Source organism: Oryzias latipes, chromosome 14 (genome assembly GCF_053564925.1).
Source record: "Oryzias latipes strain Hd-rR chromosome 14, Olatipes_Hd-rR_3.1".
NCBI lineage: Eukaryota > Metazoa > Chordata > Actinopteri > Beloniformes > Adrianichthyidae > Oryzias > Oryzias latipes.
In genome coordinates, this window is record NC_136250.1 from 16,904,874 (window position 1) to 16,926,525 (window position 21,652).

Below are 21,652 nucleotides of genomic sequence, written 5' to 3' on the forward strand. Positions count from 1 at the left end.
AAAAAGCTCCCGTGGAAAGGCGAGCCTCCATGAAGAAGAAGAAGAAGACGCATGCTTCCAGCTGAAAAACACAAATCCAAACACCAATGCGCAGACATGAGCTCGCAGCGTCGGAGCAGGCATCCTCACGGCGCATTTGCATCCATATTAATATTCATACAGTACTTCCTGAGAGCAGACGGATGGTTTTTTTCTTTTTTTTTCTGGAAAAAAAAGCAGCCGAGGTATCCAGCTGCGGCGGGAGGCTGGCTTTTTTATCTGCACTGAGAGAGAGCCCGCTGCTCATTTGAATGCTGGACCATCGGGAAGCTGCAGCTTTGATTCTACAAGGAAGGACTGTCAGACATGAAGCTGCACCACTGATGTCAAAGGGGGATAAAACACATTATATTAAACATAACAGAAGCTCAGGCCTCAAAGAAAAAGGTGTGACCCTGCTCAGGTAAACCTTTATGAAGACAGAAATCAGAAAATAATAGCCCGCAATACAATCACCAACAATAATTTGTCACAGTTTTATGTATAAACAAAAAAAAATTATCACGCATTTTATTGTATTTATTCATGTCTTGGTGGGAAAGGCATTGGTCACGTGACCAACTGACCAACACATTGTCAAGATGCCACGCCTCCTAGAAATCTTACAGGTAAATGGGAATTAAAACAGTTTTTTTGTTAAACTACAAATGAAAGGGATATAGGTTAGACTGGACTGGTTCACATCAAACTATTCAAGGGGGGGACCCAAAAAAAAAGCATTCAGTCTCTGAATCAAACAACAAAAGAGTAACTGCAGAAACCCAAATGGTGTGACCGCCTCTAAAAAATAACTGTAGACACTCTAAAAATGCAATCAGGGAGGTATTCTCTTTTGCTGAATTTGAAATATTTGCTCACTTATTCGTGTGTGCGTGTGTGTGTGTGTGTGTGTGTGTGTGTGTATGTATGTATGTATGTATGTATGTATGTATGTATGTATGTATGTATATATATATATATATATATATATATATATATATATATATATATATACATACATACATACATACATACATACATACATACATACATACATACATACATATATATATATATATATATATATATATATATATATATATATATATATATATATATATATATATATATATATATATATATATATATATATATATAACAGTAAACTTTAAAAGGGAGCTGGGGTTTGACTCCTTTCATGCTCAGATTGGGTCAGTGTGTGCAGCAGCAGCAGCTGCTAAAGTGCAGCTAGTGTGAAGTCTGTGGTTGACCCACATGTCCCTCCTGGTGAGAGGAGTCACTGTGCATCTGTTGGTCCTTTACACCAGCATGTTTTCCTAATCAACTCATCAAATCAATCATTTAACATTCAAGTAAAAAAAATCCGTTTTTGTTTGTTTGTTTGTTTGTTTGTTTGTTTTTAGCAGCTTGTTTTTCACTGGATACGAAGGTATGTATCTATATATTTCTTCTGTGTTAACAGTTTGTCAACAGTCTTAATCCTGTGTCATATCGTCTAGAAAAGAAGGCATGCTGCTGTAATTCCAGTTTTATCCTACAGAGGGCAGTAAGAGGCTGAAGCCTGACCCAGCTGACAATAATTGAGAAGTTGAGAATACCCTGGACAGGTGGGTAGTCCATCACACAGCTCATGAACAAAAAGACAGAGACAAACAGGCGTGCTCACCACACTACTGAGTTAGAGTTAGAGACACTCATCTGGAGTTCACAAAGAAAAGCCCCGTGTTAAACGCCCTGCTGAGTCAACTTTTTCTCTTTTTTATCTCATGTTCAACTTCAAGATGCATAAGAAATTTTGATTAAGGAGAAAAAAGACAGCCTGTTTCAAAGTAAATCCACTCAAATTAGTAACCAACACAGTCATGGAATTTCATTTCAGCAAAAATGAAAGAAGAAAATACAGGAAAAAAACAAGAAGGGTGTATGTAAAGGTGCTATCATTTTTTTGTGTGTGTGTGCAGATAACTTTCACTATTAACCTTGAAACGTTCATATCATGCCTCCTTTTTTCCTGAACAGATAACACTGGTTTTGTGTCTTCACCTTTGCTTTGTCTGTCAGTATTGGCAGGTGGTGATCCCTGAACTGTAAAACCCTAAAATGCAACAAAAAGTGCACCACAAATTCACACTAATTGATTTTTTTGTGTGAGTGTGTTAACAGCTTCTTGAAAAAGTAAAAGTTTTGCTCGTGTTTTACAAGAAAAATACACAATAGCACGAATAATTATGAAAGAAAATCGACTTCTCTGTTGTGGAAAAAGTAATTCTTTAGTGAAATTAGCTGCACTTTATTTACAGCAGTGATCCACAAAGGCATGTCAATCAAACTGAAAACTCATTTAAAAAAGACTAAGTGTTTCTTCAAAAGATGCTGCAGATCTCCAAAATGCAATCTAGCTGTGAAATGTTGATCTATGGCACAGTGTGCTTGTCAAACTATCGGGGGAGTGGATTTGTTATCAGCAACCTGAGAGTGCATGTTCTGTTCAAAGTGCATTCTGCTGGACTGTGAAAGCGCCGTGCATGTTCATCCATTCAAAGCAAGCTTGGAATAAACTGTAGTAAAGGTAAAGTACTGTGTTTTCTACTGAGCATTTAATAGTATAATGATGACAGCAAGCCACCTATGATATGAAAATATTTGTTTGGAAACAAATTATGTATCGTTTTGTTGTACAGGAGCCTCACCATAAGTCATTTTAAAATGCTAAACATTCAAAAAGAAAGTTGATGACCCTAAATGAGGTGTTAATTATCTCAGCAACTTATCTTCTTGTCATGAAGCCATGGATGATCAGTTAGGCACTCATTAAAACCCATGGCCTTCACTGAAAGAATGTCTGGTTAAAAAAACTATGGATTGGTGTTTGCTGATGCTTTGACCCCCCCCAGGTGAAAAGATGAGGAAAGAAAAGTCTCAGCTGACAGAGTTTTTAGAGGTGGTAAGTGTCCTCCAGTGGGTATGCAGCTTTCTCTTCTTAGGTAAGAACCAAAACTCGTCTTCATTTTTCATCCTTTACAAACCAGTTTGCTTTTACGCGTTTGCTCATGAAAGGCACTTCTCACGATGCCCACGTATGCATTCTATCATCCATCTGCAGGAGTGGGTTGCATTATCTTGATGGTGTATCTTATGTTTACCTCTCTGTGGCCACTTCCCACTCTGTACTTTGTGTGGCTGGTGGTGGTGGACTGGCAAACGCCTGAAAGGGGTAAAAAACATGACTTCATCCAATTCTGCATGTACATTAGTTCAGAGTCACATATGGAAAAAAAGGGATGTGTAGATTTGCCCACCTAGAAAGAAATTGACAGTCTGCCATCTTAATGGTAGGTTCTTATGAACAGTGAGAAATTTTAAAACAAAGAAAAACAATAAATTGACTTTAAAAATGTATATTCCTTTATTTGCATTTCGTTGAAGGAAATAAGTATTTGATCCCCTAGTAAAACATGAACATGAAGAGTCCTGGTTCACACAGACCAGTTAGACGCTCCTAATTAACCTGTCACCTGAATTGAAGACGCCTGTTTGAACTGATCACCTGTAGAACATACATCTGTCCACAGAATCAGTCCATCAGTGGAACTGGTCAATGTCATGAGATCTGCTTGAATTCATGAACACCTGTGGGGGCAGCATTACACACACTAGAGTATTGCCTGTCGGAAACTATTAGAAGGAGAAAAAGTCAATCAGACTCCCTAACTCTCCAACATGGGAAAGACTAAGTAGCTTTCATTGGATTTAAGGGAGAAGATTGTAGACCTGCACCAGACCAGAATGGACTACAAAACCATCCTTCATACCCAACTACACAATATCACTTTACAACAACTCACAGGGGAACAGATAACATTTGCACATTCTTGCATTTTTGCCTGCACTGTTGTCAATAGTTTTTAAATTATTGTTTTTTTGCATTTACTTGTCTTTATTGTATTCTATTTCTTTTTATCATCTAAAGCTGCTATGGCAACGCTCAAATTTCCCACGTGTGGGATCAATAAAGTAATTCTGATTCTGATTTCTATCTCTCACTGTTCAAATGAACGATTAAGATGACAGACTGTTATTTTGTTTTTAAGTGGCCAAACCTACCCTGATCCTACAAAATCAGAAAGGGATCAAATACTAACTTCCTCCACTGTGTATTAACATGCCCTATGTATTACAATCATAATTAATTAGCTCCTTTGAGTATTATTTTGTGATTTAAAACATTTCACTTGCTTCATCTCAAGACGATGCAGTCTGCCACTTAAAAAGAAAGATTAAAATCTGAAAGATTTTTTAGTGAAAACAACTCATAATGCTTTAATTTGTTTCTTGGTAACTGCTATGTCACATAGGCAAGGACATCTTCATCTCCAAAGATGTTTAATGTTTTCATTAGGAGGAAGGGGAACAACGTTTGTCAGGAGGTGGAGGGTGTGGGGTCTCTATAGAGACTTTTTCCCTGTAAAAGTAAGTTCTCCTTTTCGTTTTTTAAATTTCTCTGATTTTTACTAAAAAAAAGTTGATTTTTTTCAGGGGGAAAGATTTTATTAACTAGCAGAGAAGGTGAAGAAATGAAATAACTAAGATAATTGTATGTTTCCTCTATATGTAAAAATGTTGATTTGATGTCAATTGCTCTCATATTCACAAATGTAACCACTTTCTCTGCTCTGCTGTTTTCTTTAAGTATTTATCAAGGCAGACATGATAGCCCAACATAAAAACCATTTAGTGACACACGCAGACTGTTTAATTTTATACATCATTCTACTTTGTAGCAAGAAGACACCATCTGAGCTACCTTAGATGCAGAATAGGCTTTTGATAAAGTCAAGTGGACCTTTTTCTTTAGTGTCATGAAAAAATTCAGTTTTGGGGAGCCATTCATTAACTGGATTAAGACTCTCTACAACGCACCTTCAGCCACAATAACCACCAATGGTATTATATCACAGACTTTTACGTTGCATAGAGGAACTAGACAAGGATGTCCACTCTCCCCTTCCTTATTTTATTCTCTTTATTGAACCATTAGCAGCAGTTATACGACAGAACCTCAACATAATCAGAATCCAGACATCTCTAGCCCACCATAAAATTAGTTTATATGCTGATGATGTTATTGTTTCTAGAAAATCCTCAATCATCATTACAAGAAGTTACACAAATAATTAATCGATTCTCAAAAATTGCATATTAACCTGTTAATTGGAACAAATCTGGTATCCTTCTGCTGAATAAAACTAAATGGGAAAATACAGTCCATACATCAGCTGTTCCGGTATGCATAAATCACATCACCTATTTAAAATCTATAATAAAATCTCTTCAGGGGCCTCAGAGGTGGGTAGCCTCAACCTTACCTTTCTCTTAAAAACACTAAGGGATGACCTGCAACGCTGGGTGAACTTACCTATCTTTTTCTTGGGCAGAATAGCAGTAATTAAAATGTCAATCCTTCCTAAAATAAATTATTTATTTTCATTATTCCAGTGCAGCCTCCTCGCACCTGGTTTAAATCCTTAGACTAAATCACAAAATTCTATTTGAAAAATAAAATACCACGAATAAAATTAGCCACCTCACAAAAACCCAAATCTCAGGGAGGCTTAGAAGCTCCTAACATTTACTATTACTCGCTTGCTAACCAGCTGCAATATATCTATAAATGGATTCATCAAAGTCAGTCAGACACCATCTGTTTAGATAGTGAAAAAGAATTTGGCAAAGAATTCCAAATGTCAGACATCCCATTTCTAATTCAATCTATCAAGAGTCATCCATGTTATAAAGTAATAACAATAGCTTCTACTCTCAATGCCTGGTGGAATTTTTTTAAAATTATAAACTAATGTCTATCGGTAGCTTATTCTACACCAATGTGGAATAATCCAGATTTTTTAAGCAATAAAAAAACGATCAATCTACACACCTGGGCTAATAAGGGTATTACACATCTCAAACATATTTTTAATTCCAGTGGTCTAATACCATTTTCTTATTTTATCGAGGAATACGGCATCTGGAACAGTCAATTTTTAGAATATCTACAACTTAAATCTTCAATCGAAGCTAAAATTTCTGCAACTACAATAAATCCAGATCTTCCACCGGCAGAAACAGATTTAATAAAAATAACCTCAAGAAAGAAACTTCTCTCTAAAATATATAAAATAATCATATTCTCAGATGAGTCTTTATCACTTCCCAAAACAAAGTGGGAACTATCTTTCAATTGCAGGTAGCACTGAGTTCTGGGCTCAAATATGTAAAAACATCTATATCATGACAAAAAACACAAATTTACATTTACCTCCATAGAATTCACTACACAAGAGAGAAAATATCAAGAATGGGATTTGAATCAGAGATCTGCCCATATTTTGCTCTCAAAATACCCCGGACACATATATACACGTAACTTGGGACTGCAGACCCATTAAACAATTTTGGGAAGAAATGACCCAAACTTGATCTACCTTCTTGGCCTGCCTCATCCCTTTATCACCTTCACTGTGTCTATTAGGAGACCTTTCAGAACTATCAAATTTGAACCTGGACCCGTCTAAGAATAAATTTATTCTTGTAGCAATAGTAATTGCTAAAAAAAACATCTTCATGAGCTAGAAATCAAAGAACACCATAAACCTGTCTATATGGAAAACCTTGTTTCTTTAATACATTTCTTTAGCAAATTCATTACCTTCTTCTACTGACATGACCGAACCACTATCTGTTTGGTCAGCTCTCATTGAGTTCCTAAACGAACATTAAGTTCTGAGAACCAAGTATCTGAGAACCAAATATGTGACTGTCTTGGCCTCTATGGGGTGTTGTTTCCTTGCCTTTTTCTCTCTAAAATACCCATTCATCTCATTTGCAGGCGTTTGATAGTTAGGGGTAATTACTCTCAATATTTTTATTTTTATTCATTATTATTTTTGTTTTTTGTAATAACAAGACGTTTATTTCTAGTGTGGGTTTCATGATGGTTACTGCTATTGACTTTTCTAGTATCAAGAGTATAATGAATGCATAGTTATATATGTCTTGAGACTTTCCTATCTATCTATATGAATCTCTAATAATGTATCCCTAAATATGTATAGTTAGCAGAATGCATGAGGTTAGTTCAAGCTTGTGGATGGAATTAACTCTCGTTGTCCTTACATCACACACACACACACGCACACACACACTTTTCCTTTTTATTTATTTATTTATTTATTTATTTATTACCTCCTGTTTTTGTGTGTTAGTATTGGTAGTTGTCTTTGTCTTTCAGATCTGTTTTTCCAGTGTATTTTCGTTTGTTTGTTGTTTTTGTTTTTTTCTGTTGTCTGACTTAAATAAATTTTAATTAAAAAAAAACATTTAATGAGCATATTTTCAAAATTCCAGTTAAATTTCCAATCAAACATTTATCACTAAAATGTTGTTTTTTTGTTTTTTTTTTCTTAAAAATGACACTAACTGATCCTCTCTTTCTTGCTCAGCTGGTGAAGACAGCAGAGCTTAACCCCAACAAAAACTACATCCTTGGCAGCCACCCGCACGGCATCATGTGTTTCGGAGCCTTTGCCTGCTTCAGCACCACCAGCTGTGGCTTCACAGAGCTGTTTCCCGGGCTACGCTCCTCCCTGGTCGTCCTGGCAGGCCTGTTCAAGATCCCACTGTTCCGGGAATACCTGATGGGCGCAGGTATCCATCAGCTGTTCAAAGAGGCTGAACTGCTCTGCTTTAATCTAAAAAGCCATTTGTGTTTGGTCAAAACTGATTAAAGGGTTTTTCTTGCACTGGACCAATATGTTACTGATGACACTGTTGTAATTATATCAGCTCTGGGATTATTTGAGGCAGACATTAAAATAAATTGATATTACTTTGTTAGATTGAAGATGAAAGCTGAACATATTTGCACAACTGATGCTCAGACTGCCTGATGCCAGTATGATCCTATCAAAAGCAATTTTCACAATTCATCAAGCAAATCTTCAGAAAAATGAAATGATTTTATCCTTTTGATTTAGGGTAGAGAAATAAAAACAAAATATTTTTTTCCCTTTTAAACACCTCCAACTCCTTCGCCCTTTTCTTTGTGATAAGACCTTCTTCCAGTCAGCAAACCAAGCCTCGCCCACCTCCTTTCCAAACGTGGCAAAGGCAACGCAGTGGTGATTGTGGTGGGGGGCGCTGCAGAGTCTCTGGCGTCTGCTCCTGGGGTTAACACAGTGGTCATGAAACAGAGGAAAGGATTCGTCAGGACAGCTCTGGAATTCGGGTAAGGGAAGACTGAGGGCACGCCTCCATCTGTCAGTATGGGCTTTCCTCTGTATTGTGTGTCCTCTACAGAGCTGATCTGGTGCCAGTTTATACCTTTGGGGAGAATGAGCTCTTCCAGCAGGTGATTTTCTCAGAGGGCAGTGTGGGCCGAAGGCTGCAGGACTTGTTTAAAAAAATCATGGGTTTCGCTCCATGTCTGTTTGTTGGTGAGCGCTTTGGGCTCATCCCCTACAGGAGACCTGTCACTACTGTCGGTGAGTGTTGGATCCAGTTCAACTTCATTTACATATTTAATGAATAGAAACAGATTTTTATGGTTTTATTTTCAGTGGGAAGTCCAATATCAGTACCTAAGAGAATCACCCCTGCTCAGGAGGAAGTGGATCACTATCACAAGCTCTACATGGAAGCTCTCACTGACCTGTTCCACAAGCACAAAGTCAGCTGTGGACTTTCTGAAAGCCACGAGCTTCAAATCATTTAGATATTTTAGTTTTTTTTACAGCAAAACGCTGTGATGTTTAGAGTTTCCTTTCATCTATCAGAGATAAAGAAAAAACATGTTAGTTTAACTCATTCAGGAAGTTTGAACCTCTATCTTCAGACATTTTTGACAGTCAACAAATAAAATCATTAAAAGAAATAACTTAAAACGTAATAACAAGCTAAATGTTTGTACATTTGCAAAATAATTTATGTAAAAATGTAAAGAAAACCCATGAATAGAAATGATTTGAATTTTCAGTCTGCTTTGTTCTGCAACCTTTTCAGATACTTAACCCCTTGACGCTTTATTTGTTTTTGTTTTTTTCATCTTTTGGTTTATCCTGCCACAGTGAATCAGCTGTCACTGATTCGCACAGGTAGTTTGACAGAGGTTTTACACCGAATGCACTTCCTGACACAATTTATGTACCGGTATGTATTTTCAAGGCGCATGGAGACCCAGATGGCAGCAGCGCGACAGGTCTTGCCTAAGGAGCCACACTGGATTCAGGAGTCAAGGGGTTAAAGCTGATGTTTGTCCTGTCCATTTTTAGCTGGCTTTCTTGCAGCTTTAGGATTTGGTGTATTTAATATCATTGGAAAAAACATTAAGTTCCCATCAGTTTATCTCACTTTAATCTCTTATGAAGGCCTAAAGCCACACTCCAACCAACGCCTTAAAACCAGATGCTGTGATCTCAGCTTTTAAAGAGACAAAGACACATTGAAGAAGAGATGATTTCCTGTCTTTCAGTATTTTACAAAATAAAAGTTTTTTAATGAAACTCTGATTATTGAAACCTAATATAAAACAGTATGAATAGAAATTTCTTTTTGACACAACATGTACAACCCTGATGATTTTACAGACTACTGCATCACAGCTGTCAAATCAGATTCCTTAAAAATTAAAAATATTTTTTTTTAAAAAAGGTTAAAGTGTTTGGGGTTTTTTCTTTAGTAAAGTGCAGATGAATTAGAGGTTTGATTTTTGGAAAAACAAAAAAGTCACAAAATCGAATAACTAATAGGATTCATTGGAGGTTTGCTGGATTTTCCGGTTTATTTCTACCTAAAATAACAATTATGGCACAGAAATGCTGAACCTTATATTAGAAAGAATCAAATTTGAAAGAACATTTTCAGAAAATACATTTGTAATGGATCCATCCTGCTGTAAGCATTTAAAACAATGGGGCAAATTTTATCTTTAAAAGTCAACTTGTTTCCTTTGCCTCGTTTTATTTCTTTTTAGAGCAAACACCTTGAAATTCATCTGATTTAAAAAACAAAAAGTTCAGCTTGGATTATAACCTCCCAAAAAATTAGTTTCCTGGTGGATCGTGTTCAAACATTTCACTGATTGTGAATAAAATACTTTGATTAACAGGTTTAATCAGGATTTTATTGAGGACTCACTCTGCAGCAGTACATAGGCATGTCGTAAAGGCATTATAACTACAAAACCAAATATTTCTGAAAACACATGTAAGAAAAAAAACTAATCAGGCAGAACGACATTTAATAAAGATGTGGGGTATCTAGAAGAAGTCCATATCATCTGGGGCATCCAAGTCGCGATATTCAATGACATTGCGTGGATCGCCGCGAGACATTCTGGAAAAGTTGCAAAGAAAAACAGGATGGCAAAAAAGTGAAGATGAAATTTACAGGCTTTTGCTGTCAAAAAGGTCAGATGGAGAACACTTACCTGATGTTGCGAGGCTTGCCTGGATAACCACCTTGTCCACGAAAGCCGTCATAATTGCCTCTCCCACCTCCGTACTGGTTAGGGGGGTAAGGAGGGGCACCTGTAGAGAAGAATATTGGAAAGTTTAAGAAGAAAGGAATTCCTACAATCAAATGAATGAAAAGAGGAAACATACCCCCGTAACCCATCAGTGGAGGACGAGGCTGACCAAAGCCCATCGGACCTTGAGGAGGAAAGGGCATGGTGGGAGAAAGTAAACCTGTAGGACAACATAAAAGAAAAATCCTCACTACAGTGCTAATGATCTGTCGTGCAGATGTATGAGTTCTGTCTGTGATGCTAAAGAAGAGTAGGTTGGAGCGGAATGGTGCTGACCCTGTCCTGAGCCCGGAAGAGGGGGAAGTTTGATCTCTGGCAGCGACGGTCTCTTAGCATCCATCAGGAAATTATTGAAGAAAGCCACCTCTTTCTTCACTTCCTCAACTTTGTCTCCATGTTTGTTCAAAATGTGCTTCCGGACAAACTCGGGACCCTAAAGTTGATTTGATTTGAAGAAGAAGGAGAAAAAACAGTCTAAAAGTCTTCTGGTCATTTTAGAAGTTAAGGTCATTGATAAAAAGTGAAAATGTTTTGTTTTCCAACCCTCACCTTGAACTTCTTGCCACTAAGAGGGCAGAGCCACTTGTCTTTGCCCAGCTCCTGAGTGTTGGCAGATATGAACTTCTCCACCTCTTCCTCTGGATTCTTGCGGCCCATCTTCACTGCCTCTTCCTCAGAGAGCATTTCTTTCAAACTAAACAAAGGGGTCAACTTCTCTTCCATCATCTTCAGCCACTGTTGCACTGATTAAAATGACAGAAAAAGTAAGAACTTATTGCAACATTAACTGAAATCTTTCTAAAGTTTTCCCAGTCCATGACTATACACGAAAATCTAAAGCCAAGAATAAATACATTAAAACACACAAGCAAAAATACACAAGTTAATGAACATTTTGACCATTATCTGTGCTCAAAATGGAAAAAACAAAAATGCACTGCTTTAGTTTTAAACTGGAAGCTCCTCAGCTTAAGAACTTAATTTGCTTTAGGGGAGATGTGTGAGACAGTGCCATCTAGTGGTGATTCACAAGGTCTACAGCAACTATTTGCTGTATGGGGCTTTGGTGCCTTAAGGTTCACAAAGTATATGTGACATATTACGATTTGGGGCATAAATTAATCCTTAAAATATTAACTATTTTATACCTAAAAAATAAAACAAAACAGAAATGATTACAAGAAAAGTGACATTTAATGTGGTGGAAACCTTTTTCAACAATGGAGGACGTGGAGATTCAACCATGAGAATCTGAGAATCAAACTGGGCAGCACATAACTGACATTACTTAACGTATGTCAATAACTCATAATAAATAAATATACTGACCCTCTCCATGCGTGATGCGATTGGGGGGAATGGGTCCCCTCACATGGATCATGCCACAGCGATTCGGCATTTCATCCTCACTGGGGTATTCACAGGTGTTGTAATAATCAACAGAATGCACAATGCGGAGGTACAAAACCAAACGATCCAAAACCTGAAAGACAGACAAAAAGGAGACAGGAACATCTGTTAAAAGATCCAGGTTATTAACTGCAGACAGAGGAAAGGAAAAGTAAGGGAAGTGAGGAAAGGACTCGTGGATTTTAAATGAGCAGTGATTAAGCTGATTGACTTACTTTGAGAAGGCCAGGTGGCAGACAGGAAAATGCTAATTATAAATATGCGCTTATGTTTAACTGTAATCAGAAAGTTTAAATGTATCAAACCTTGGCCAGTTTGTCATCCCTCTCCACAGTCATCTCAGCAGGGTTTCCTTCTTTGTTGTTGTCCTCAGTGTCCATTCCACTCCCAGAGCCCAGAAGCTCCTCCTCCTCAGCACTCACCTCCTCTATCAGGTAATCAGTGATGTTCTTCAAGATGGGATTGGAAGCAGGCAACTTTTGGAAGATCAACACAACAGAGAAAAATTAAATGAAGACCATTAAAAGTTCAGTAAATCTGCGCATAGATAAGAGAGCACGAGAAGGGCCCGTACCTCCGAGCCTGGCCCCTCCTCCTGTGCTTTGCTGCCCCACAGGTCTCCTTTTTCATCCAGAGCGTGAATGAGTTTGGCCGCTAGTTTGATGTCGTTGCGAAGCACCTGCTTGTGCTGAGTGATTCCGTTAACATTGCGCACCCTCCGGGCCAGGTCCCTGTTGACTCCCGGAGCCAGCTCACAATCTCTCAGCTGTGAAAAGAAGGGAACCGCCTCAAAGTGTGGAAATAATCAGCAGAAAATGAAACAGGGCAAAACTTTTGGAATAAACTAAGGGGAACGTTAGAAATACGGCACAATCTAATAACGTATATTGCATTTGAGAACAGATGAAGACGTACGCGTATGTTCTGGAGGTTCCAACAGACTTCTTTAATGTTGACGCTACGATCAAAGGTCACCCAACAGCGCCTGAAAAACCTAAAAAAGAATCTTTGCTTTTCATTTCTTTTACGTTTATTCCTGTTCTTTAATAAAATAAGAAGATGGTAACATAAAACAGAAAAACATTTCACTGGGAGAATAACAACCTGCGCTCTGGATGAGGGTCAGACAAGCAAACGCGTAGAAACCCCGGGTATCGCCGACACAACTAGGAGATTAAAATGAAACAGAGGCAAGTTTGTTCAGCGAGTCAACATTTTCATGCATGAATAAACTCCTGCTGCTTTAAACTCACTGCAATAATCTCCGCCTTGGAAATGGAGGGGGCAATGCTTCGCATGAACAGAGAGCAGGTCCTGTGCAGCGGTCTGGGTCTGGGGGAGTCATCTTTGGGCTTCTTCTCTTCCTTCCTGTCCTCTTCAGAGTTCTCCTTTGGCTTCTCATCTTAACCATAAAAACAATAAATGGTTCTAGAGAACTTTGTATTCACATTGAGAAGTCATATCAGGCAGCGTACATGCTCTTCCTCACCTTCACCCTCATCTTCCTCCACATCCTTGTCCTGGAGCTCTTCTTTCTTCACAGATTTGTCTGAGCAGTTGGAGATGGAGTCTGAGTCAGAGTCGCTCTCTGAGGGGCTGGCTTCATCATCGCTGTCTCCACTGCGCTTTCGCTTTCTTCTCGCCTACCAAAAGCGAGGAGAGCCGTCAGTCAGTCAGTCAGTCAGTGTTGCTCTGCCGTTCATTTCCTCTGGAGTAATTGTAAAAAGAACCTTTTTTGGTAAAGGCATTTCCTCTTTCACAGCTTCCTTCACTGATTCGTTCTTCAAGTCCTCCCCGTTTCCAGAAGCCTCCCGGTCTGTGCCGACAAAGTCATTCTCCTCCTGGTGAACAACTTCATCTTTAACAAAAGAAATATCAGAACCTTATTAGCTTACTAAAAGAATAAACTCCGACCTTTTCAGTTTTGTCCTTCTCTACAGGTTTGCCCTCTCCACTCAATTTAACATCCTCTCTCTTTGAGAGCTGATCTCCCACTGAAGCAGGGGCCGACTTCTCTTTGTTCTCTTCCTCCTCAGACGGCATGTCCAGGATGCGGAGGTCGTGATCCGTCCCTCCTTCCATTTTTATCACAGCTAAGGACACAACAAGGAAGAGGATGTGTGTGGTTATAGTTGTACAAAGACAGGGGAATCTAGTATTTAATCAACAAAATAAGACCCATTTAAGTAGAGATCCTTACATAGAACTGTAGAAAGTTTTAAAAAAATAAAGATGAAACAGCCTAAAATTAGATTCAATTACTCAGAAAAGTAATGCGCTATAACCCTTTAACTGCCTGCTCAAACAAACTGTGAAGCACTTTTAGAAAACATTAAACACGTTGATTGTGTGGATTACTCTCTCTGGCAATAAGCAGCAAAAAATATTAAAATTGATTTTGTCTTGGTTGGGTTGTTTAACTGTTAAGAAATAGAAATAAGAAGAATAACTGATGCAAATGATAAAAAAAACAAAACCTAATAATGTGGAAAGTTGCTTTAGTTCTAAAACACTGCAATGCAAAAACAAAAATTCATTCTTGCAAATACTTGATTCTAAAACATTTAAAAATGTTGCTAATATTTTATCCTAAAACATTACAATCGCTTTGATTATTCAGGAACCCCAATACATGTGCATGTAAGAAAAAATATCTGATCAATAAAATGATAGTTTTGCCTTTTAAAAACACAAACCTTCAGTGGCATCTAAATGACACGCATTCTGTCACGTTTAAACCGCTGTCATAATCAGAAAAATCACAATCCAATGTTCCTTTGTTTATCGCAGGAGTTAGGTTCTAGAAGTAACCCGCTGTTGGTGAAATCCACAAAGTAGATTTACAAATCTTTTAAGGCTGTCAAACTCCTCACTGCACACTTTATACACTTTTCTACATAGAAAAATACGCCCAGATTTATAGAATAAAATAGATCTGATCAAAATTGAAGATTTATGCAACTCTGGCAAGCTCAACATATTCTGTACAGGAGACAGCAAACTCAGTGCTCTGTAAAAAAAAAAAAAAAAAAAAGCATCCAAGGTGAACCGCACAATAGCGAGAGAAAATTGTACAGTTAAGAAAGACTTATATTTTAACATATTCATAGTGTTTTTGAATGGCGTATAAAGCTTACTTTAAAGTAATTAAGATAAACTATTAAAAACATAATCAAATCTCATCCTCTTTTTTTGTAAACAAAATTCAAATGTATCGACTTTGTTGTAAGACGTATGTTTCCAGAATTGTTTACTTATGTTTTTTCGCAACCAAATCTTTTTTCTTTTCTTCAAACGATTAAGAAAGCTCCTTTCCACCTCTATCCAGGCTTATTTGTGTGCAGCAGCCTTCGTGAATAAAGCTTGTGGACATACAATTGTAAGGAAGAGTAATTCCAAAAAGGTTTACTTTAGTAACTTGTAAGCCCACTTTTCAAATTTCCTGAACTTTAACTGAAGAAAAGCAAATAAAAGTGGAGCAGAGACAGAAAAGGTTGGCATCGCTATGTAGAAAAGCCTCAACTCCACATGTAGCTGTAATCCTCCCTGAGCTCTCACCAGCATCCAAAACTCTGATGATGACCGGGGATTGCTCAATGTCCAGGGAAACATGATCGAACCAGCCGTTCTCCATCAGGAAGGTGAAAACATTCAGACGGTTGTGTAAGGCACTGCGAGCCTCCGCCTTCAGCCGGCTGGCCTCATCTGGGTGATATTTGGACCTAAACCTGTGCATGGAGGACGGGAGGTCCACAGAGGAGTGGGAATGAAATGATAGGGGGTCAGAAAAACAGGGTTGAATTTTCTTTTTTAATCAATAAAAATTGTAAAAAAATAAAAAAAATATATCAAGCCTGAAAGGGCATCAAAAAATAAAATGTTAAATTATTTTGTTAGGTTTTCAACACATATTTGAAATAACATTGATTGATTTTAAGGAGAAATATTTTTTTAATTAACTTGACATCCATGTTAAACTATAATTTTAACCCTTTACAATGACGAAAATTACTTCAATTGAGAGTCTGAGATTAACTCACCAAATCATAAAAGAAAAAACGACAACAGAAATGATAAAAAAATGTAAGCACTTGCATATTCATGTCACATTAAAAATGTTAATCATTGAGTGAACCACAGTTACCTGTTGCTCTGCCAGTTTATTAACAAATAAATAAAAAGAGGTGGGGTTTCTTCTGTGAAAATGCGCTCCACTTCACCCCAGAGGTGTGCCTGAATACACACAAATTCGCTTTTGGGTTCTGATTCGATCCGAATATAAAAAGAAAACAGCGAAGAAAAAAAATCCTCTATATGCAGAGGACAGGTTGGCTGTCTATCTAGAATCCCTGATACTGTGTGTCTAGGAGCAACTGCATTGTGCGCAGTGCCGGCCCTTGCTATCTAAAAGCGACTCCTGCGGATGAGTTCCAGTTTTGCTCATCTTGAAAAAAACCGTCGTCAACGTGGATGTGGAATTGAAGAAGAATGGGTTAAGTCAAAACAGAACAAATTTGCATGATACCTGCGAAATAAGTGTAGTAAGCATTAACAAGCAGAATAAAACATTGAATTGTGTTTAAAAAACAAAAAAGCATTAAAAAAATCAACTCAAAAACAAACTATTTACACAAATCTACACAAAAATTAATCCGCACAGAAGTCTGATTACATTTTTCAAAAACATTGCTAAAGGTAATAAAATAGAATGTGGGTTGGTTTTCTTTTTCTTGATGCATAAATGCAACAAGAAATAGCTAAAATAGTTCTGTACCTCATACTGAAATTGTTCTTCATTAAAAACTTTAAAATGAATGATTGTTCTAACTTCTATATTGAAAAATCTGGTGTTTGGCCTATTCAGTCTGATCCAATCCTCGTGTACGGCTGATACACAGAAGAATCAATACATCACTGTGTGGAAAAAGCAACAAAGACCGTACCACTCTTCATCTTTATGAGCCAGAAAGAAGTCCTGCATCTGCTGTCGGCGAAAGTCAACTTTGTACTCATTGTACCGCTTGACTGCCTCCGTTTCATCTACAGAGTCATCCAGGGACAGCAGAAACTCCTTAAAGCTCTTCATTATTGGAGGGGGAGGACCCAAGTCCATCTCATGGATGCTACCAAGCCTGAGAGAAATGGGATAAGAGGAACTTTAGCTGTGATTAAGACAATTTAAGAACTAGGAAGTGAACTTCTTGTAATTGGGGTCAAAAACAAAGTCATGTTTTGGTTCATCCTAAACAATTCCAGCAAACACTGCTTTACCTGAATTATGTGGACAGAGACACTATAGTGCCTACCTTATTTATTTTCAACTAATTAATTATCAAAGACAGAACAGAAAAAAGAAAATACAAGCAAGAAAGGTGCAAAGCTAAAAGGTAAATAGGAAAAAGTAGCTTACAAATGTATGACCACCCGTACGGAAACAAAGAATCAAAATTTATTTTACCTTTTTTTTTTTTTAAAGCAAATTGGTATACAGTGATCCCTTGATTATCGCGGGGGTTACGTTCCAAATAGAACCCGTGATAAGCAAAACCCGTGAAGTAGAAACCTTTATTTTTTTTACAATTATTATACAATGAAATACACTATTATACATTGAAAAGAAAGAACAAACCATTTAACAGGCTAAATCAATTGTTTTTTTAACAAATAAAAGTACTTTAGAAACGTTTTTTCAACAAATAACTTCTGTAGTGTGCTGTCAAATAATAATTTCAATCATCGATAAGAACAGAAGGCTTTAAATTGCGGAGATTAGCCCCGCCCACCGCGACCCGAGTGGATTAAACGGAAGAAAATTTAAAATGATTATGAAAAAAATAAAAAAGTACAGTGGGACATATAGTGACTCCGGTCTTCTTTTTCACTGCTCTTCATACTGAGCCGCTGCATCCTGTGCAGCGTTTTTTCCTTCTGAAGCCCGCGGTGCAGCTGCAGGTGTGTTTGTTCGGGAGAGGAACATAGTGATAGGCAGTTGTTGTCGCTCTTTTTTCTTCTTTGCTAAAGATTCTTATACACCGACATGCCCCCATCGATTATGTTGGAGAACTGTAATGAACGGCTCATCAAAGGGTCCCATTCTTGAGCTACTCGCTGTGTGACTTTTTAGCCAATCAGAATGCAGAACACAATGCACAATCCAAATCCGTGAAGTAGCGAAACCGTGAAAAGTAAACCGTGATATAGCAAGGGATCACTGTATATCAAAAAGAGTAACAAAAACAAAGTTTTTAAAAAAAAATAAGCTAGGTTCTACTTCTCACCTTGCCTGAATTGGGATACCCTGATGCGGTTGCATGATGTGTAGGTCAGGATGACCCCAGGGCTGAGGTGGGCCATAACTGGGCCCTCCTCCACCATAACCTAAATCATAACCTCCACGGTATGGATCTCCGCCGTGATCGTCCCTACAACAACAAGAAGGTATACTTTACAAAAAATAAAAAAGACAAAAGGTGAATTGACATTGCCTCATCTTTACATGTGACCTTACCAGTCTCTTCTCATGCGTTTCTGATGGGGACTTAAATCATGGCGAGGAGGAGTAAATCTCTCTCTCCGGCCTCTGTCATAATCCCGGTATTCACCACGGCTACGGCGTTCCCTACCCCTGTCCCATTCTCTGGAATATTCATCAAAGAAAAAAATGCTTTAAAACGATCACAAATCAAAGGGTTATAAAAGTAACAATTGAGAACAGAATGGCATATTTTTTATTGTTTATTACCAGGTGAGATGGCTTCATAAAGGTTATACAACTCCACTATAAAATAAATGTGTGAAATGTTCACCTCTCGTTCCAGTCATCTCTGCGACGGTCTTCTCTTTCTCTGGAGCGGTCATAGTCACTTCTCTCACGTCTGAATTTATCCCTCCTTCTGCGATCGTATTCGTCATCGCTGTCTCCCATCTCCAAAATACAGACAATAGCATTTAGATCCACAGCCATTCATCGAATAAATTAGTGTTACAGCTAAGGGTATAACAATTATTCCACTTTCAAATGTTTGTGTGTACATTCATTTTATTTACATTTGATTATCTTGCAGGAAATTAAAGGAATCTGGAAAACTTTACCTGCACTGTTCAGTACCCAGGTACGTCTCTCTGATTCGCACTGGTTGAATATTTAGCTAAATGTCCTAATCGATTAAGTCAGTCAGTGTATCTATCAGATTGTTCAAAATGAACCAATGTCGAGTATGAACCATGTTAACAACCACAAAATATGATAAATCAATTCATTGTAAAAATGAACCGTTACACCGGTTAGCTAAAAAAAAAAAGAGAAAAAAAGCTATCACGTTTCATTTAGTAATTTCTTTTTAATATGAATATTAAGTACCTATCAATACAAGTTAAAACAGGTCATTTCTGCTCAAGAAAACATTTATGTTGTGTACTAAGAAGAGCTCCATAGTGAGAGGAACGGTGCGTTCAAGTGGAGTGGGAAAAACAATGAACATTCGGGGATCATCATTAGGCAAGACATGCTGCGCTAGCTGAATCAATATCTGACCCAGGATGAAAGCGTAAAACCTAAGCTAATTATTTGCAGTAGTGAGTATTGGTTGGTTAACCAAAAAATGTACTGCTGTTAGAGACTAAAACGAATCTTTATCATACTCACATTTGAAGAGTACAACAATGTAACGGCTAACGCTATCGTAGCCCCTGGCTAAGATTAGCCAGGACGTTAGCAATGTCAGCTAAATGTTTACGTTACTTCAAATTCAAAGCACACAAACCAGCCTCGCAGATGAAAACAATTTGCTTAAAATTATTCGATCAAAAATACTTTAGTTCAACAACAAAAAATTACAACGCATGAGCGAAAATACCTCGAATGATATTCAGCGTTGTCTCCCTCTTTTTCTTGGTGTTGGACAGCAGTGTTCGAGAAAGAAAATAGGCCAGAAGGCAATAGCGCCACCGTATGGTGTGGAGTGTAACCAAAAAATGTTAAAATTCATGAATCCATCCATCCAGCCAGCCAGCCAGCCATTTAAATTTAATAAACAAGGGACAGTAATTATTCAAACCTTTTTTATTCTTCTTTCTAAACATCTTCAGACATAGCATAACTTTACTGACACGCATATATTAGCATCTGTTGGATCGCTGTTTGCGTGTCCACATAATATAAAATTGTAAAGAAAGACTCCAAAAGCCTTGAAACCTCATTTACTATTAGCAAATGAATTTTTCAGCCATGATTGATGAACGATTGGATTGGAAAAGAACTTTAGTCTGGTTAAAGTAATAATCTCTATTTGTGTTTTGCTATGCCCATATAATATTGTTTCTGTGTACACCAAGTATGAGCAAATTCACTTACTAAGAACATATGTTTTTTTTTCTCCCCCCAAAATTATAATAGCAAGTTGAGTAACAGTAACAAGCAATGGCCTTACAACATATCTACCTTACATCTATCTATCTATCTATCTATCTATCTATCTATCTATCTATCTATCTATCTATCTATCTATCTATCTATCTATCTATCTATCTATCTATCTATCTATCTATCTATCTATCTATCTATCTATCTATCTATCTATCTATCTATCTATCTATCTATCTATCTATCTATCTATCTATCTATCTATCTATCTATCTATCTATCTATCTATCTATCTATCTATCTATTACTTTTTAATGTTATACTACAGTAAAACTGGAGAAGGAAATGTAACTACGTAAAAGGTTTACTCCATAGAACTATTTAATTTGATAAAGTACTAGACACAACATTTCACAAAATAAATTATTTCAAGTTTTTCTTTGACAAAATTGTTTTAGACCAGTCCTCAGTAACACTATTGGATGTTTTGTTTTCGGTAAACAGACTTCGTGTTCCCAAAGTTTTTATGACATACCAGTTAAGGGATTTAAGTGAAATGTAAAATAATGTAAAAATTCACAGCAGAAGCGTTTGGCAATCAAGTAACAATTTATTAAATTTAACAGTAAAATGCTGAATCTAGCCGTTCTTTGTGCTCTTCTTCGTTCTTCCTCTGAACTTTAACTGCTGCCTCATGTAATCCAGGATGTCTCGGGGCCACACGTGAGTAGCCTGTGCTTCATCCTCCAGGAAAAACTCTGATTCCATCTGAGGAAAGGTTTGGCCGTCCCTTAGGTCCAACATGAAGTTTTCTCCAGCTCCACCATCTACGTCCTTGTAGTTAGGACTGTTCGGAACATCCTATTGACATATAAAATTACAATGGAAACTGTTATATGAAAAAAAGGACATACACAGTATCTATGAATGATCATTTTACTTGACAGGTAAAAAATGTGTGTATTGGGGGGAAAAAGTTCAAGCTATTCGTACTAATGAAAATCCTTTTTTAAAACAGATTCAATTGATATGTTTTAATTTCTGGCTTTGGTGGTGTACTTCTCTAAATATTTTAAAGAAAACACCAACACAAAAAAGATATTAAAAACAAACATTTTAAAAGGATTCTATACCTTTCTGCGATCTTCAGAAATCGCTTTGATATCCAGCAACAAAAATGACATCATGATAAAGACCAGCAGAAAAGAGCCTCTCAGCATTAAGGATAACATCTTTGCCGTCCTGGTGTGTTGGCTGGG

At 37.4% G+C, this 21,652-nt stretch overlaps 2 protein-coding genes across 13 annotated transcripts; one reads left to right on the forward strand and one right to left on the reverse strand.

Moving 5' to 3' along the window:
* The first annotated feature begins 280 nt into the window (after nt 1-280).
* mogat3b (monoacylglycerol O-acyltransferase 3b) lies at nt 281-9,743 on the forward strand. Of its 9 annotated transcripts, none has more exons than XM_078931010.1 (11): nt 306-426; nt 1,443-1,468; nt 1,580-1,646; nt 2,534-2,608; nt 2,934-3,023; nt 3,143-3,253; nt 4,439-4,509; nt 7,539-7,743; nt 8,149-8,323; nt 8,395-8,579; nt 8,655-9,743. In XM_078931010.1, exons 5-11 carry the CDS (start codon nt 2,942-2,944, stop codon nt 8,807-8,809), a joined length of 984 nt encoding a protein of 327 aa, XP_078787136.1. In that variant the 5' UTR covers nt 306-426; nt 1,443-1,468; nt 1,580-1,646; nt 2,534-2,608; nt 2,934-2,941; the 3' UTR covers nt 8,810-9,743. The 9 variants fall into 9 exon arrangements, with proteins under 9 accessions (XP_020564594.1, XP_023817952.1, XP_078787136.1 ...); XM_078931009.1 differs by having other exon boundaries at nt 314-442; nt 1,446-1,468; XM_078931011.1 differs by having other exon boundaries at nt 314-426; nt 1,446-1,468.
* Nucleotides 9,744-10,189: 446 nt separating this feature from the next.
* On the reverse strand, nt 10,190-20,026 carry srrt (serrate RNA effector molecule homolog (Arabidopsis)). 4 transcript variants are annotated; one of them, XM_020708930.3, is made up of 20 exons: nt 19,888-20,026; nt 18,838-18,956; nt 18,540-18,668; nt 18,310-18,453; nt 16,975-17,163; nt 15,590-15,759; nt 13,946-14,124; nt 13,762-13,872; nt 13,521-13,674; nt 13,285-13,433; nt 13,136-13,197; nt 12,947-13,025; nt 12,606-12,797; nt 12,337-12,507; nt 11,951-12,104; nt 11,171-11,364; nt 10,898-11,054; nt 10,698-10,781; nt 10,523-10,622; nt 10,190-10,428 (listed from the first exon to the last, which is right to left on the reverse strand). In XM_020708930.3, exons 2-20 carry the CDS (start codon nt 18,954-18,956, stop codon nt 10,353-10,355), a joined length of 2,613 nt encoding a protein of 870 aa, XP_020564589.1. In that variant the 5' UTR covers nt 19,888-20,026; the 3' UTR covers nt 10,190-10,352. The 4 variants fall into 4 exon arrangements, with proteins under 4 accessions (XP_020564589.1, XP_078787133.1, XP_011481897.1 ...); XM_078931007.1 differs by having other exon boundaries at nt 19,677-19,908; XM_011483595.4 differs by having other exon boundaries at nt 10,523-10,781.
* Between the last annotated feature and the right edge of the window lie 1,626 nt (nt 20,027-21,652).